Source organism: Camelina sativa, chromosome 11 (genome assembly GCF_000633955.1).
Source record: "Camelina sativa cultivar DH55 chromosome 11, Cs, whole genome shotgun sequence".
In the NCBI taxonomy this organism is placed as follows: domain Eukaryota; kingdom Viridiplantae; phylum Streptophyta; class Magnoliopsida; order Brassicales; family Brassicaceae; genus Camelina; species Camelina sativa.
This window is the reverse complement of record NC_025695.1, coordinates 41,282,400-41,299,176: the sequence shown is the minus strand read 5'-3', so window position 1 is coordinate 41,299,176 and position 16,777 is coordinate 41,282,400. Positions and strand designations below refer to the sequence as shown.

At 29.8% G+C, this 16,777-nt stretch overlaps 1 protein-coding gene across 1 annotated transcript; it reads left to right on the top strand.

Annotated features, from left to right (window-relative positions):
• LOC104725846 (ethylene-responsive transcription factor CRF3-like) lies at nt 4,834–6,306 on the top strand. Its single transcript, XM_010444584.2, has one exon. It carries the CDS (start codon nt 5,131–5,133, stop codon nt 6,232–6,234), a length of 1,104 nt encoding a protein of 367 aa, XP_010442886.1. The 5' UTR covers nt 4,834–5,130; the 3' UTR covers nt 6,235–6,306.

Sequence of the window (16,777 nt, the reverse complement as noted above, 5' to 3'; positions counted from 1 at the left end):
CAAAAGTTAATATAATTAAGACACCAATAACATGCACTTCGACTTTTTGGTTTGATATATTGGTATTTTTCGTCATATAAATTTTGAAATGAAGCTCGTCACTTTTTTTTATCTCTCATTACGACAATTTTTTTAATCGATGCCATTGCAACTTGTTAGAGCGAGTCAATCAATAACTATGGAAGAGCAATCAGTTAGGGTTTACGAGTTGGTTTGAGAGTTTCCTATCTATCTATGAGGATCATCCAACAAACCACATATGTTGGAGGTTGGATGGCGAGGCCAGGCGCGGTTGATTCTCTTTATCTGCTTGCTATGTTTCCAAGTGTGATGTCAATTTGTCTTAGCATAGAATCAGCAATTAATTCATTTTCTTGTTGATACATTTAAAAAAATTAAGAACAATCGTAATAGAAAATGTTGTTTTCATTTAGTTTAAAAATTTGAGGCAAAACATGCAATTATTGGTTAACGAATGTCAATACCGAAAAAAAAAATAAAGAACTAATGTGATCCCTTATATTTGAAGATTTTCACATCGAAAGCGATGTATCAAAGTGTCACACTCAACGCCGATGAAGATAAAAACAAATTTTAAACTTTTTTTTTTGTGACAGCAAAAAAAAACACAAAAAACATAAATTGATTAGAAAGCCCTTTTTTAAAAAAAACAAAAAAAACACATAAATTGATGATTTACTTTGTTTACCTACAATTCAAATTTTACAGATATTCAATCGGAAGTTTATATTAAAAAAAAAATTTACAATAAACACACAAAAAAAAAATTAGAAAGATTGCAAAAAGAACAGTATTGTTTTTCGTTACACGGAATAGTGTTAAAAAAAACTGATATGACACATTATAATAAAATTAAAAGGGGAAATTTGGAAGAAAAAAAAAACAAAAAAAACAAAAGGGGACGTGTGTGAGTGATGCGTTACAACCTACTACACACAGTGACACAGCAGTAATCTATGAAGTGGTCAAAGCTATCTTACTCTTTAGATTTTTGGGTCCACGTGCATGCTTCAATATTGCCTACGTCCCTTTTTTTCATTCTTCTATATATATTTTTTTGTTTCTCTTCTTCTTTATGCTGTGTCCTACTCCTACAATTCTATGAGTATGTTATTTTTTTTTTTCTTATATAGTCAGAATATGCTACATACAAAGTTCTGATGATAACAAGTTTATTCTTAAGTTGCAACAAATATATTCTGAATAGTGAAATGTAAAATGAGAAAGTAGAAAAAGGAGTACTGATCGATTTCCTTTATATTGGAATATTTACTTTCGAGAAAAGGGACTACTATCATGAGAGATCTAAATTATAATTTTTTTTTACGGTTTTACCATTAAAGATATATATATGTATATCTTTTTAACTAAGAATTAAATCTGAAAATACTGTGGAATCACCGTTATAGATGTAGGATTAGATGTACCAAAAAAATATATTAATTATAAATTTTTTTAGGTCTCTTTTTTGTTTACTTTTAAATGATGTTTTACTAAGTTAAAAGTAAATTTATAAATATGTTTACCAGCTTTTCCTTTTTGTTTATTTATTTGATATGGAATTTACCGGAACTTTTGAATCATAAGTAGTGTTTTAATCGCTACTAACACTTCATCAAAGAAATTGGTGTAGGGTCGATGACCCTTTTATAGTCTATAATGCTCTCGAGGTTTTTTTTTTTTCTCGAATTTGAATTTTGGTTATGGCAGTGGACTGGTAATATCATTACAAACTATTAGATGACAAACCACATCAACATATACTATTATATTTATAATTGATTCGTAGCTGCAGATTAGTCCACACAACCATAAATAATGGATACGAAATATGAAAAAATTTCACTAGGAAAGATATACATATATATATAGTCAAGCTATTATATATATGTTGATCCAGTAAAGGAACCTGCAATGCAATGATGGTGATAGATAATTTTTTTTTTTTGTTTTTTTTTCAAAACTTATCAGTGGTAACAAATATGCAAGTACATGGCAATAATATATGGTCAGATCTTCAAAAGTGTAGATAATTTTTCGATGTTCTAAAAATTCATGAAATTTTTATATAGAAAATATTAGTAACCGAGAAAATTTTTGAAAAATATTATTTATGCGAGAGATTATATGTTATTCCGTTATATTACTATGTGTATTAATTAGACTTGACTTTCCCTCAAGACTTACAGTTTTGGATATCAAAATTTCAATCTATTAACTCTGTTTTTACAAAAAAGAAAGTGTAATAATGAAGCTCATTCATTAGCCCAGTTGGGATGTAATTCTTCTCTGTTCTACATGAACAAATATGTATTGATCAGCCTTAATTCAATATAAGAGCTATTTGAGTAAAAAAAAAATTGACTTTCCCTCAATACATGTATGATTGTCTGGTATTTTAACTATTTATTAATGAAAAAAGGGAAACTAAACAAAGCAAATTATGAATAAAATTACACTTGGGTTTCATTTGGTTTCTATTTTTTTTTTAAAACTACCATAAGTTATTTGTTCTACAAATTGTCTGCACAATGCTTCATATAGTTTGAAGATTGGTTTTATGTTTTAAATTAAAGAGTCAAAAGACAAAGTTACATTAGACCAGTTTTTGTTTTTGGCTAATGTAACTATGTCTTTTGACTCTTTAATTTATGTACATGCATTGAGTTTGCATTTGGTTTTTAAATTCTATGCATGTAACTTCCCCAACTCGTGTAACACATTTTGTCTACTACTAATATACACGATTTAGTTTTAACGTGTAAAAAATAGAATCAAATAAATTGATCAACGAAAAAAAAGTCTTTCTCAACTTCGGGAAATGAATGTCCCTATTTAATGTGATACTAATTAAATGCTAATGACTTAAACTGAAAGATAATTAGTTTTGAATATACTATTTTTCTTTTTAATTTAAATCACATCAAAAGTATAACGGACATTCATGGAGGGAGAGTTACCGGATAAAATTGGGGGTTGCAACGATTGGGAACCCGCATCACCAAAACTATCACTAACATAGAATTATCATGGAGGGAGAGTTAGAACATGCATGTAATTGGATCGGTAGTGTTCAAACGATGGACCGTCTATGGTCCATTACAAATGACCACTATGGTTCATTTTTTTTCAAATGTTGAATTTCAGTGAATCAGATACTATTGTTTGTGTAGCATCTTATTATATAAAATTTAACGTCAAAATTATTCATTAACGAGATTGTTACATATGTCAGTTATATCGATAAAATGTTGACACGTGTCCAAATTACTGCTTAATATGATCGCGACATGTGTCAAATTAATGATATTCTTGAAGAAATCTTTTTATTTTGTCACGAGAAGAAACCAAAATAATAGTTCTAAAATGACACTATTTGTTCAAATATTAATTATTATAAATTTAATCATGTGTTGATGTTAAAGAAAAATAATTAATCATGTGTTTGCAAAATTATCTTGTGAATGTCCCGTAAAATTTTCATTGTGATACTAATATAAACGAGTAATTTATATTCAATGCTATACAATAAATCTTTTTAACAACTTATGAAACAAAACAAAAAAAAACAAATCAAATCTCATTGCATCTACAGAAAAAGAAAGTAGAGAAGATCTTATTTTCTAGTCCAAAATATTGGGAACCAATTATGTACAGCTTTGATATCCCTAAACCCAAGTAAACCCCAACAAAATAATCATACAAGAATTTCAAAAAAAAAAATTGTGTTTTTTCAAAACAAAAAAAAAGAAAGTAGAAGCGTGTGAAAAACACCGATAGCAAGTAGTGGTGGAAGAGCGAGTGAGGGAACAAAGAGTACAGAGAAAAGCCTAGAGACGTACCACACCACACTCTCTCTCTCTTTCTTATTTATAAATTTGGCGGCAAATCCTAGGTTGCTCGCCACGTTACTTCTAGCTGTGAAATGGTAAGTTATAGTACTAACATTTTTTTAACTTACCTTATATCTTCTTCAAAGATATTTTTTCTCCTCACCTAATTTATACATAAACTTCCCAAAACAAAAAAACAAAAATTATATATCCTTTTCCTAAATTAATACTATATCATTTCCACGTTTGGAAACATAAATATACGAATGTAACAACAATACACTGAATTCAACTTCGCATTTATTTTTACAACTGTCAAGAAAGAAAAAAAAAACACATTAAGATAAATAAAATAAAAAACATTAGAACGTGACAAGTTTGAAAAAAAAATTTAAAAAGAGAGAGTTAAAAAATAAGACGAAAGTACCCTCAACAATCATCATTAATTACTTGATGTCGGTCAAAGCCTAGTGGAGTGATATATAAAATAATTAAATATAGCAAATTAATAATAATGTTTTTGTTGAGAAGCAGTAGTAATAGTAATTAAAATAAATTACTGAAAAAAAGTAAAATAAAAAAACCGGGACCGGGTATCTTGGGGGTCACGTGACATGAATCGCGAAGTTCGAGACTGAAAGCCACGCGCTGACGCAGCATATACAAGAAGGAGCCAAATATCTCGTATTGCCACGTGTCATCATGCCACTTGCTCTCATGAATGCGGCGTCCCGTATTAAAAAAAAAAAAATCTTCTCTATACCGAAACTACCCTTTAACTTTGTGGTTAATTACGGGAGGAGCGGAAAAAAGAACAGGTTCGACAAAGAAAGGAAAGATATCAAAAAAATAATAATTATTATTTTCCATAGCTTATTAGTAGAAAGAAAGAATAAAAAAAATTAAGGCTAAAAAAACCCCGAAGAGATCCTATAAATGAGGATTGCAAGAGTGAACTTGAGAAGGTCCTCTCCAAACTTACAAATCGCTTTACAAACAAAATCACTGTTTCAATTACAACTCTCTCTCTCTCTCTCACCCACCCTAAAACGATATAACAACAAAATCTTTTCTTTTCTTGTTATTAAAAAAAAAATCTCCTTCATATAATATATTTTGGTTTCTTCCCTTGATTCTCTCGAAATCTCTCTCAACAAACCCAGAAAGCTTTCCTTGATTCCCAAGTTTTATCATCCTTTTTATTCTCTTTTTCTTTTCTTCATTTTGATGCGAATATAGAGAAACAAAAGAAGAAACAAACAAGGAAAAAAGAAAAATGGAAGAGTTTATTGATTTCAGACCATTGAAGTACACAGAGCACAAAACATCAGTGACTAAATACACCAAAAAGTCACCACCGGCGAAACTCTCCTCCTCAGCCGTTGATCATCATCATCATCATCATCAGTCATTGAGAAAGGTTAGTATCTGTTTCACCGATCCTGACGCTACGGATTCATCAAGCGACGAAGACGAACAAGATTTCTTGTTTCCTCGCCGTAGAGTTAAAAGATTCGTTAACGAGATCACCGTCGAGCCTGCCTGTAACAACACCACCACCGGAGGGGTTTCTTTGAAGGATAAGAAACGACTCTCTTCCTCCTCCGCAGATGAATCTCAGTCTCCGGCTAAACGTCCTCTAAAAGCCTCGGTCGTCGCCGGCCAAACTAAGAAGTTTCGCGGCGTTAGACAACGGCCGTGGGGGAAATGGGCGGCGGAGATTCGAGATCCAGAGCAACGCCGAAGGATTTGGCTCGGTACTTTTGAAACGGCCGAGGAAGCCGCCGTGGTTTACGATAACGCTGCTATTAGACTCCGTGGACCGGACGCTTTAACTAATTTCTCTATACCGCCTCAAGAAGAAGAAGAAGAACCGGAACCGGTTCTTGATACCAAACCGGAAATCAACATTACTACGACGACGACGACAACAACTACATCGTGTTCTGAATCAACTGAAGACTTCCAACATCTCTCATCTCCCACTTCTGTTCTCAATCTCGGGTCCGAAGAGATTCAACAAGTACAACAACCGTTCAAATCAGCTAAACCGGAACCGGGGATTTCAGATGCACCGTGGTGGCATACCGGGTTTGGTGCCGGTTCTGGTGAAACAGACGATTCGTTTCCTTTGGATACTCCGTTCCTAGACAACTATTTCAACGAGTCACCGCCGGAGATGTCTATATTTGATCAAACGATGGGTGGCATGGGTCAAGTGTTTACTGGAAATGATGATATCTTTGGTGATATGTTCTTGGATGGTCAAAGTATCAACATTGGAGGAGATGACTTGATGACAAGTTCTAGTATCAAAGATATTGGTTCTATGTTTAGTGATTTTGATGATTCGTTGATATCAGATCTATTAGTTGCTTAATGATGATGATGATTATTATTATGATGATGATGATGAGAGTGATGAAGAAACCCATCAGCAAAAAAAAAAAATCTATGGTGCGACTGAAAAATTTTGGTGTTTCTTTTTCTTTTTTTAGTTCATGAGCTTTTTTGTTTTTTTAATTTAATAATTTATGTAGTTTTTGTCAGGAGCTTTGTAAAACAGTTTTGGAGGAATAGTGGAAAAATAGTTAATTAATTTATGTTCTTTATCTAATTTAATTAATTGTGTTATTAGTTGCACGAACGTGTTTAATTTTTAAAGCGTTTAGCATTTATTTCTTTTGTCTTGTTAATTATTTTAATTTTAGAAAAGCCAAAGTGGCATTCTCTTTGTAAAGTCATGCTATGACACGCAAATTACGGTCGTGACTATGGTAACGGAGAGATTTTGGTTTACGTCTATCGATCGGTTGAGAAGAGGTGTTTTTATTTTCTAAGACATGTGTGTACATTGGGATTTCATAAAATTAATCATATAAGTTAGTGATTTAAGTATTTAACATTGAAGTGGTTTGACACAGATTTCTATATTCTAACAAATTTTTTTTTCTGGGATTAAGATGGGTAAGATTTGAAATATATTAAAACTTATCGATTATATTCTATGTATCATACTATCATTAGAGATTCTTTCATCTATGTCAAATACTTTCTTGTAGTAATCATATTAAAACCCAACTCAATTAAATTTACAATAACCATATAATATATATTATAAACATTGTTCAGTAGTAGAATCATAAAATTAAAAATTAGTTAACGGAAGATTACATATATATATATATATTGAACTTTTAAATATGAAATATTTTTTATATATACAGAACTTTAAATTTAAAATTTAAAACAATTATCAATGTTCATGTTTATGACCAAATGTTTCTGAAATTTTAAATGTTTGTACATATATTCAAGGACTCTTCGCAAACAAAATTTTGTAATAATGTTAAATTTTTAAGATTTTGGTGATAATATGTTTTTTTAAAGGATCAATCGAATAGTTAATACATGATCGATTGTATTTCTATAGAAAATTAGGTGTATTAGATTTAAATAAATAAAACAAAAACAAATCATTGGAAAGCAAATAGATTTTTGGAGGTTATGAATTTCGTATTTTTTTTTTTTAAATCGTAAACGCTTAATTTGAATCAACACATTTTTTTTAGTGTTCTAGAATCTAATTTTGTCACAGTATAAGTATCAAGATTTAATTGAGCGTTGAAAATACAGTTCTACACAAAAATAATGGTACTGAAAATTTATTCTAAGTAATATGAAAATATAATTGTTTGGGGAATCACTTTGCCTTGGTGGTTTACAGTAGATTTCTACATCGAATTTAGGGTTCGGAAATTTTATAACATTGACTTAGTTTTTAGCTAAGAGATGGACAACAAAATTTTTTTAAGAAAAAACTTTAACACAAAAGATAAAGAAAAAGAATAATGAGAAAACAAACCTTTGCAGGGAGCCAGGGAGGAACAATAATGAACCTTTGTAGTATTATAATTTTTTCATTTTTGTTTAGCTTTTGTTAAACATAATAAACGCCCTTGCAATTGTTTTTGTTTCTTATTTGTCTATATGTATTGTATATTGATTTTTTAAAATATTTCATTTTTAACTAAATATTATAAGTCTTTCAACTTACAGTATTATTTATTCATTTTATTTTTTTAGCCAAACTTACAGTACATTATGTTCTATAACTTCTTTAAAAGCTTTCTTAGTTTTATAAAATAGATGTTTATGCTAAACAAAGATTGCATGATAATTTTTGCTATCGTATCGATTATTCGGTTGTGACACCAATCATTGGAAATATGTACATAGATATCTTGCGAATAAAATGTTTCTATAAGTTGGGGAAAATATTGATTCAAAGAAAAAATATTTGGGTTCATCTCTAATAGTGAATCATTGTATTTACCTCCTCTTTTTTCAACTAATCATAAAATTTTATTAAAAAAAATTATTTAAAAAATAAATCAAAATTAAATAAAAAAAAAACAAATTATGGCTTCAATTGGTGAACAAAATTTAGGAAAATAACGAGGAGGAATATCACATTCCTCTCTATTCCACAGTTTTTTTACCATTTGAAAGTAATATTTTTTCTCCTACATTTCTATACATTCTTTAAAAAATAATGAACAATAGAACAAAAATGTTCCTTCCCAAAATTGACGAGGAACAAATGGAACAAAAAAAAGAACAATTATTAAAATTTATTTTTATTTTAAAATAAATAAAAATATGTTTATTAAAAAAATTTCAATTTTGTAATATAAAAACTTTCATATTTTCACAATGTATTGACAGAAAAAAATATTTTTGATAGAAAGTTTATGTTAACTAATCTTAAGGCTCTATTTGAAATGTATGAATAGTAAAACAAATTTAAATTACTCTTAAAATTTTATTGTTTGTTAATATTAATCATTAATATTTAATATGATATACCTAAAATTTAATTTTAAATCAAATGTAAAATTTATTATATATACATTAAAAATAATATTAATATTATCATTGAAATTTAATTTATTTAATATTTAATATATTTTAAAAACATATTTGTTGTTTGGGTACCATTTACTATTTTGTTATTCTCTGCAGATTTTCTTTTCATTCTTCAAAAACTGTTTATTCCATTTCGTATTGTTCTTTTTATTATTTTTCTTATTGTTCTTCTAATGGTTACCAGTAGGAGTATGTATACTTTTAATTATAGAAATTTAAATATTGGCTTGATTTAAATTTTACAGTTAAATAAAATTATATATCGGTTTGGGTTTATATTTTACAATTATAACAAAATTATGAATTGTTTGGGTTTACAAATTAGGTGATTAGGAATTAGATTTTACAATTAAAACGAAATTATATTTTGGTATGAGTTTACAAATGAAGTGGTTAGAGTTTAGATTTTACAATTATAACAAAATTAAATATCGGTTTGGGTTACAAATGTGGTAGTTAAGGTTTAGATTTTACAATTAAAACGAAATTATATATCGGTTTGAATTTTTAAATGAGGTTGTTAGGATTTAGATTTTACAATTAAAATGAAATTATCTGTCGGATTGGTTTATAAAAGAATGGTTTAAACTTTTCATTTTACAATAATATATAGAAGTTTTGTTTCCTTGATGAATACAGAGGTGTGAACCCAAGTATTGTCCGATTCATAGGGTATGATAATCTTACCTAGTGTATGATAATCTTACCTAGTTGTAAATATATTCGTTGTGAAAAAGGTCCTTTTAAAGGTAACATTATAGTAATGAAGTGGGCGTACATTCACAAAGCACAAAGATATAAATTGTCCTATTGAGCAAAATGCTTTTAATTAGACGAGTTTGAGCTACATTTGTTTGCTTGCGTTGAGACTTGAGAGTAAAGTATTCTTGGTTAGAGATGTTATGTTACCGGTGTGCAGAGTACGGATCAAAGACGATTAGGATTTAAGGAAAAGTAAATAATTAAGATTGTCTGTTCGTTCTCCAAGGCAAATCAAAGTTGTTCGGGTCACTATAGTAGACGTACCTAATACTATTAAATCTATATGCTTGATCAATCTACATTGTAAACGAGATTATTTATAGATAACCTCAAACCCCGAACTCAATAGTCATGAAATCTTTGTTATATGAGAATTGATTTCATCTTTTTGGGTCCAAACAATACATTTCATTTAAAACTTTGAAGATACTGTATAGAAAGAAAAACATATTACATATACTTTATAGATCACATTTATGTTGCAATAGAAAGAAAAACATATTACATATGTCGTAGGCTCATCCACTAGTCTAAGAGCATCTCCAATGCATCTCTATTTTTTTCTTTTATAAATAGAGAAAAATATAGTAATCTATTTTAAAGGCAAATTTGTTCTAACCCACCTCTATTCTCATCTCTTAAATAGAGATTGCTATAAATAGAAAAAAAAATAGAGTTAGTCTAGATATAGATTAAAAAATAGCAATTTCTATTTTAGAGATGAAAATAGAGGTGGATTGGAACAAAAATGTCTCTATTATAGAGTTTCTCTATTATAAAGAAAAAAATAGGGAAAACAATTGGAGATAGTATAACAACATTTTTAAAATTAGTTGCAACCAACGAATATACTGCATCAGTTATCAAAGTAATTAAGATTAGCAACTTTCTCTTTTTAGACCAAGTATATATTAATTATCAAAGTAACTGAGATAAATTGTAATTCTCTCTTTCGTCTCAACTCTCAAGTCAATCTTCTAACTTTCTTTTTGGTCTGAACTATCTTCGAACTTAATGCAGCGAGACTAAGATTCTGGACGTCGCTTTTTTCTTCCTACGTGTTGTGTTATTGCCTTTTTGCCGGTTGGTATATTTGTTAATACTAATGAATAAGTAATGAAAAGTATAAGAGTTCATTTGAAAATTCCGTCAATGTCGGAGAAAAGTAGGTGACAAATGACATTCCAAAAAATAGTTTTACGTGGAAAAAGGTTAAGCACCTGAAGTGACCTTAATGCAATAGTCAATGGTAAGTTCTTAATGCACAAGATACCATCACATCCGGGATCGAGTTCTACTCCTTACAAATGTAGGGATTTGGCTAATGGGTCGGGCAGTTGTTGCCCGATAATTAATAAAGAAAAAATAAAAAGGTTAAGCACACACATAGACTTAAATTTCATATGACATTTAATACTATCGACGTTTGTATACTATTTTTCCTCCATACACGATATATATATTTCTCTATTAAATTTCAATAGTGATAAATGTGGTTTTGTAAAAATAATTTAATGGTTTGGCATTCGCTTTTGTGACGTGAAAGGACATTGTCCTAAGAGGGTTTCAATAAGGTTACCACTTGATCTGTTATTGCCGAGACAGAGACATACGTACGCCTCATTCCGTTTCAGATAATAGTTATCATATTGTCTTTTATTTGATAACATTATTTGATAACATAAACATTTTACGTATATTTTAGTTGCGTTTATTTTATTCCATAACATAATTACATTGGTTTCAGTATATTATTTTATACCTATTTTACACAAATATATTGGAGTTCACCGCTCCACCTGTAGACCTTTTATTTCGAATGATCACACCATCATTACTCACATGAAATATAGTATATTATATAGTTGTACATAATCTACCGTTGATTATAAAAAATTATCACTAAAAGCTATGGTTCATCTTTCTCTGTTGTGTTATGTGTTGAGACTTGAGACATAACACATATGGAGATCAAGTTAACTACAAAAGTATATTTTATATTTTGGCTATAAAAATCAGGTTCGCAAGAAGAATTTAATAGTTTTAGTACAATTATTGTCCGTTAATTTTATTATTGTCACTTGAACTTGGGTAAGAACTAGTCCAGCATATGTCATATATGTTACTTACATTTTATGTTAACAAGGTATTGATCAGAAACTTTATAAACTTTGACTTTCGACTAATGCTGAAAATTTGTATGATTAGTTTTAATATTTCGCTTACCATAATACGTAATTTGGATTAAATATACTAAAATGACTCTCTGACCACACCAAAAAAAAGAAAGAAAAAGAACTGTGTACTATAATAATTTTGAATTTTAACTACTAGCATCCATATATTAATCACCAAAAAGAAAAAATGTTTGACGTTGTATCAGGTAACAGTCATGATTATTTCCATTAATCTTGAATTAAAACTAACATATCCCTAATCGAGTGATTATGGCTGTGCTTGTGTTTGTAATTCATCAAAATATATAAAATCCGTATATACATGCACGCATAATACATTTGTATGATGCATGCTTGATAAGGATATCTTAAATTAGTGATAATTCAAGTATATTATAACATGGAAGCTAAAGTTCATGATGTCTTTCTACTCACGTGAGTCCGTGTTCGTTACATTCAAATTGTTTTTCCTTATTCGTACTATTTTCAATATGTAATTACATATACAGTTCCCCTTTTTGGAGTATCGAAAAAGTCACCATAGACAAGTTGTTTAAATTTACTTTTCTTAACAAATTTTCCTACAGTTTGAGGTAACTTTATTCTTTATTTTTTTTCACTTTTACAATTACGTACTTTGAATCAATCTTATATATAGGCATGTCGAAAAATTTGTTTTACTTTGAGGCATTTTGAAGCTAACTTTGTGTGCCCGTGGTTTTGTCGTCCACAATCAAAAAAGGATCAAACTTACCGTTTAGGTTTAAAATCAATTACTGGAAAACTTATTTTCTTGAAGATCCTGGAAATTATCTATAGGATAATTAATTTATGTAAAACCTACTTAATCCCACACAAAGATAATAATATTGGAAAAACAGAAAAACCTTCAAAACATACAAGAAACGTGCTAATGAAGAGAGATGGGTCAAAGACTTTAACCGAACTTATTTGTTGGCATGATGAGTGGCAACACCTAGACCCCTACCTCACTGACCCCACTTTATAAGCTTTAGAAGCATTTCATATGTACATACAGTGTGTGGAACAGTGGAAGTAATTAATATAGTATAGACTATAGAGTATATAACCCAATTGACATTTTTTAACCTTACAAATTATATAACATATTTTAGAGTAATAACAAAACAGTAAAGTTATGTTTAACTAACCTTTTTTTTTTACGAATTTACGATCAATTAATACTAGAATTGTATCTAGTAAAACGTAGCTAGCTTAGCGCGATCGACTAGAAATGGTTGTTTGATATATACTTACACAAATACGGTCTTTTAGAAGAGGATCTTTAACGACCTCATCAGATTTGTTGGACTAAATTGTTTTTAGATCCAGAAGTCAGGAGTTCAAGTTATGCTTTAGAAAAAACCACATTACATGTTTTTAATTCGGCTTAAGGAAAAAATACGTGCCTCAATTGAAAACAAGTTGTTATCGACAATTTAGAAAAAAAGATCTTTAACACCTAATTTCAATTGAAATTTTCATCTGCTACGATATAAAAAACCTGATGTTTTGTATAAGCTAGTTGAAGACCTTGGCATCCGAGATCAAACTTGAATAATATTGCCGAGTTGTGAAATTAAATCCGTTATACAATTCCGCGGATTGATGATCTGAATGGTTAAATCAACATACGCGCCTACGCATAGTCCCTCAGAAGAGAACAAAATGACACCGGTGTTCGCTGTGATATATATTATAAGCATGCGATATTTGTGTGTGTTTATGATTTTCTTCTTTATTTAATTTTTGTGGCCGTTTATTATACAATAAAACGAAAAAACAAACGTAGAATCAACTAAAATCTGTAATAACGAAAAGTTGACGTTACTCTTATCAAATATATAACACTATATATTGAAATTGTATATGCCATTTAAATTCAAAATTAGTGTGAGATTTCTCTAATATATAAAGAACAAATCTCTATGGTCGAGAAAGAGAAATATACTATAGAGCAAAACTTTGATAATATTTTAAAACTTTTAAGGACAGACATTGACAAACGTGAACGCCCCAACTGAGCTGGCCTCTTAGGTAGGCTCATAAGTGTCGCACAAAAGTTCCATACAAAGTCCAAAACCATTTAAGCAAATTATTTCTTTTCTTGTAGAAAAATTCAAAAAATAAAAATTTACGGACACATATATACGTAATATATATGTTCTGCCCGAACAGTTCCACCAGAAATAGACAATAAACACATCGACCATCTAACTTTTTAATTAGCACCGCTTAGGCATTATAAAAATACAATTATATACCTTCACGTATATATGTGAATATACGCATCTTAGAGTTCATGTCAATGTTCCAAATAAACGAAATAAAATCACAGGCACTTGTCTATATGAATCTACCAAGAATGTGAGAATTGTCTATTGTCTACTTTTTACCGCTTTTTTTAGTTACCAAAAAAAAAAAAGTTTCTAACATTTTCAAACTGACTAGAATTTTATACAAATTTCAAACTATACTAAAATAAATAAAGTTTTATTTGTCTTCAAACATTCCAAATAAACTTTTATTTTGTTAAGTATGTAAAATAACGCATATCATGGCATTTATTTAACACAGTAATTACGGAGTACTTATTTAGGTTGGCAATAAAAATGAAGATATATACTTTTGTCAGGTTGCTTTGAGGTCACAGAGCCGTCTTGCTACAGAAGCTGCATATAATTGTAGTCCTTTTTCAATTTTATTTGTATATACAGCTAACATGCATTTCTTTTTCTCTCTTTTTTTTTTTTGTTATTTACACCAATGGAAAGAAAGTCACGCGTCTTCAGTCAGCTCACACGTAAATATTTGGCCAAAATTTTACTTTTAGACTGTACGATTTACGAGTAAGGGAGGGGCTTTATCGATAGGTGAAAGCCATTATCGTTGCAGTAATTTAAATTCCATTAAAAGAACTTTTGAAATCATTAAAAAGAAAAATGGAAATACGTAGAGAGTCAATTATGACCTTACTCAATCAAAATTAGAGTTTGATCAAAATAAACGGAAAAAAAAAATCATATTAGACTTTAACTATTATACAGAATTACGAATTTAAAATAACCGTAAACAAGAATATAAAAAGCATAAGGGTGAATTAATTAAAGAAGTTTTTCACTAACCGAAGTAGTCAAATTTTATTTTTCTTGTGTAGGCTTAGGCTAATAGAGTTGAGCCGCAATTTGGTCTTCGTGTGCATGGGAAATCACACTAATTTAATTGGTCCAGCGAAAAGTTTGCACCTTTCCGCATGCATTTTCCATGTCGTTTTCACATACTTATTTAACGGTCGAAAAAAATAGTATATATTTCCCCACAAAAATGTATATCCCAACGATTTAATAGGTTATAACGAACTAAGAGGCTATAGTGTCTATATATAGGGTATATGAAGTATGAACATATACAGTGTACTGTGTTTGTTTCTTTTTGGCAGATATTGCTAAAAAAATGAGCTTTAATGAAGAATCACGATGGCCTTTGGTTTCTTTTACGCAAGTGGGTAAAATTTTCTAGCCGCAATTCATTTTATTTAGTTTTATGAAGCTGTATTTGGTCCCCTATCTATCTCCTTTTATCATAACTTCGTATCTGATTTTTTCTGTTTCTCAAGATCTTCCTTCTGAAATTTGTTGTACCTTATAATTGAGAGATTTGTATATAATTTCTTTGTAGAGTCATGCTATATCTTTACTTTGTCGGTAAACTTTCTATAACGTCGTAAATTCTAAATAGTAGTAGTATAAATTGCTACATTTACATTCCACAAATAGGAAGAGAGCTAGTGACTAATTAACGCAGCTAGTGTGAACGTGTACATGTGGGATGTGGCATGCAATGAAATGTGGGATTTTGTTCTTTTTTCTTCTTTCCCTGAACCAAATCAGAGTGGTTAAGTGTAGTCACACGATATTATCTCGAGTTTAATTTTTTTTTGGGTTGGAGGGTGTGGTTGTTGTCGACATTCATAGTGGGGCGACTTTCATAAATAGAAAGTTTTGATACGTTATATGAAATTACGCTAGATTTTTTCTAATACTTTTTTTTTGTCAATGCATGGGACCGATCGAAACCTCCTTATTAACTTAGATATTTTCTACAAACTTATAAATTCGGCAAACAACGGCACAAACGGCGTATATGTACAAAATAAAATGTAACTAAAATTCTATACATTAAAAGCGACAATGATGAACCGGATGAAGATGAGATTATTCGGACATACTACTTTAACAACCTTCTCATGTTTAAGGTACATACTGAAAACGAAAATGATAAAAATTAGGCAATGATGGAACTGATAAGATAGCATTTATAACTATTCTCCCCTCCATTATTCTATTTATCTATTCTTCACTTTGAGCGAGTGTCGGAGTGTTCTCAAAATATCAACGTTCCAAAATCTCCCGGTTTACTTTTCGTCCGTATGAGTCAAATTTTAAGCCTTAAAATTTACAGTTTAGAGCTCAATTTTTTAAATTTTGAAATCTACAAATGGAAATTGAAACTTAGATTATGAGCAAATTTTATTTTCAAAATTCGACAACTTTTTTTGTTAAATTGTTTATCGTAAAAAAAGAAAAGAGAATGTTGAGAGACAACGAGAGTACAAGCTCACGTGATTTCGTTATGGGCCCTGCATTTCCGTAGTGCACAATCACATAGATTCATTTTAGTGGTGTAATTTAAAAAGCCCAACCACGTGTCCAATTTAACTATCCACGTCAGTACATAGGTTCGTTATTATAGCGAAACGTGGCGTGAAGCTTTTTGTATTTTGTTAAAATGGAAAACAAAAGAAGTACAATCTTATGGTTTTAATTTGTTGGTCGGAGTCGGAGTATGGATGGGATCAAAGTAATAGCTGTCCAGTGGTTCTTAAAAGGCATCTTGATGATTCATAGATATTTTTTACTTTATCAAGTTTATGTAAAAAAGTACACATTTTGAAACCACTAGACATGCCTTATGATCTATCTGTACACTAATGTTGAACCATTTCATCCACCATCAGATCATGCGTAAAGATTT

Excerpts from the sequence above, each read along its gene's own strand:
- LOC104725846 (XM_010444584.2), top strand. The coding sequence starts at position 5,131 with ATGGAAGAGTTTATTGATTTCAGACCATTGAAGTACACAGAGCACAAA.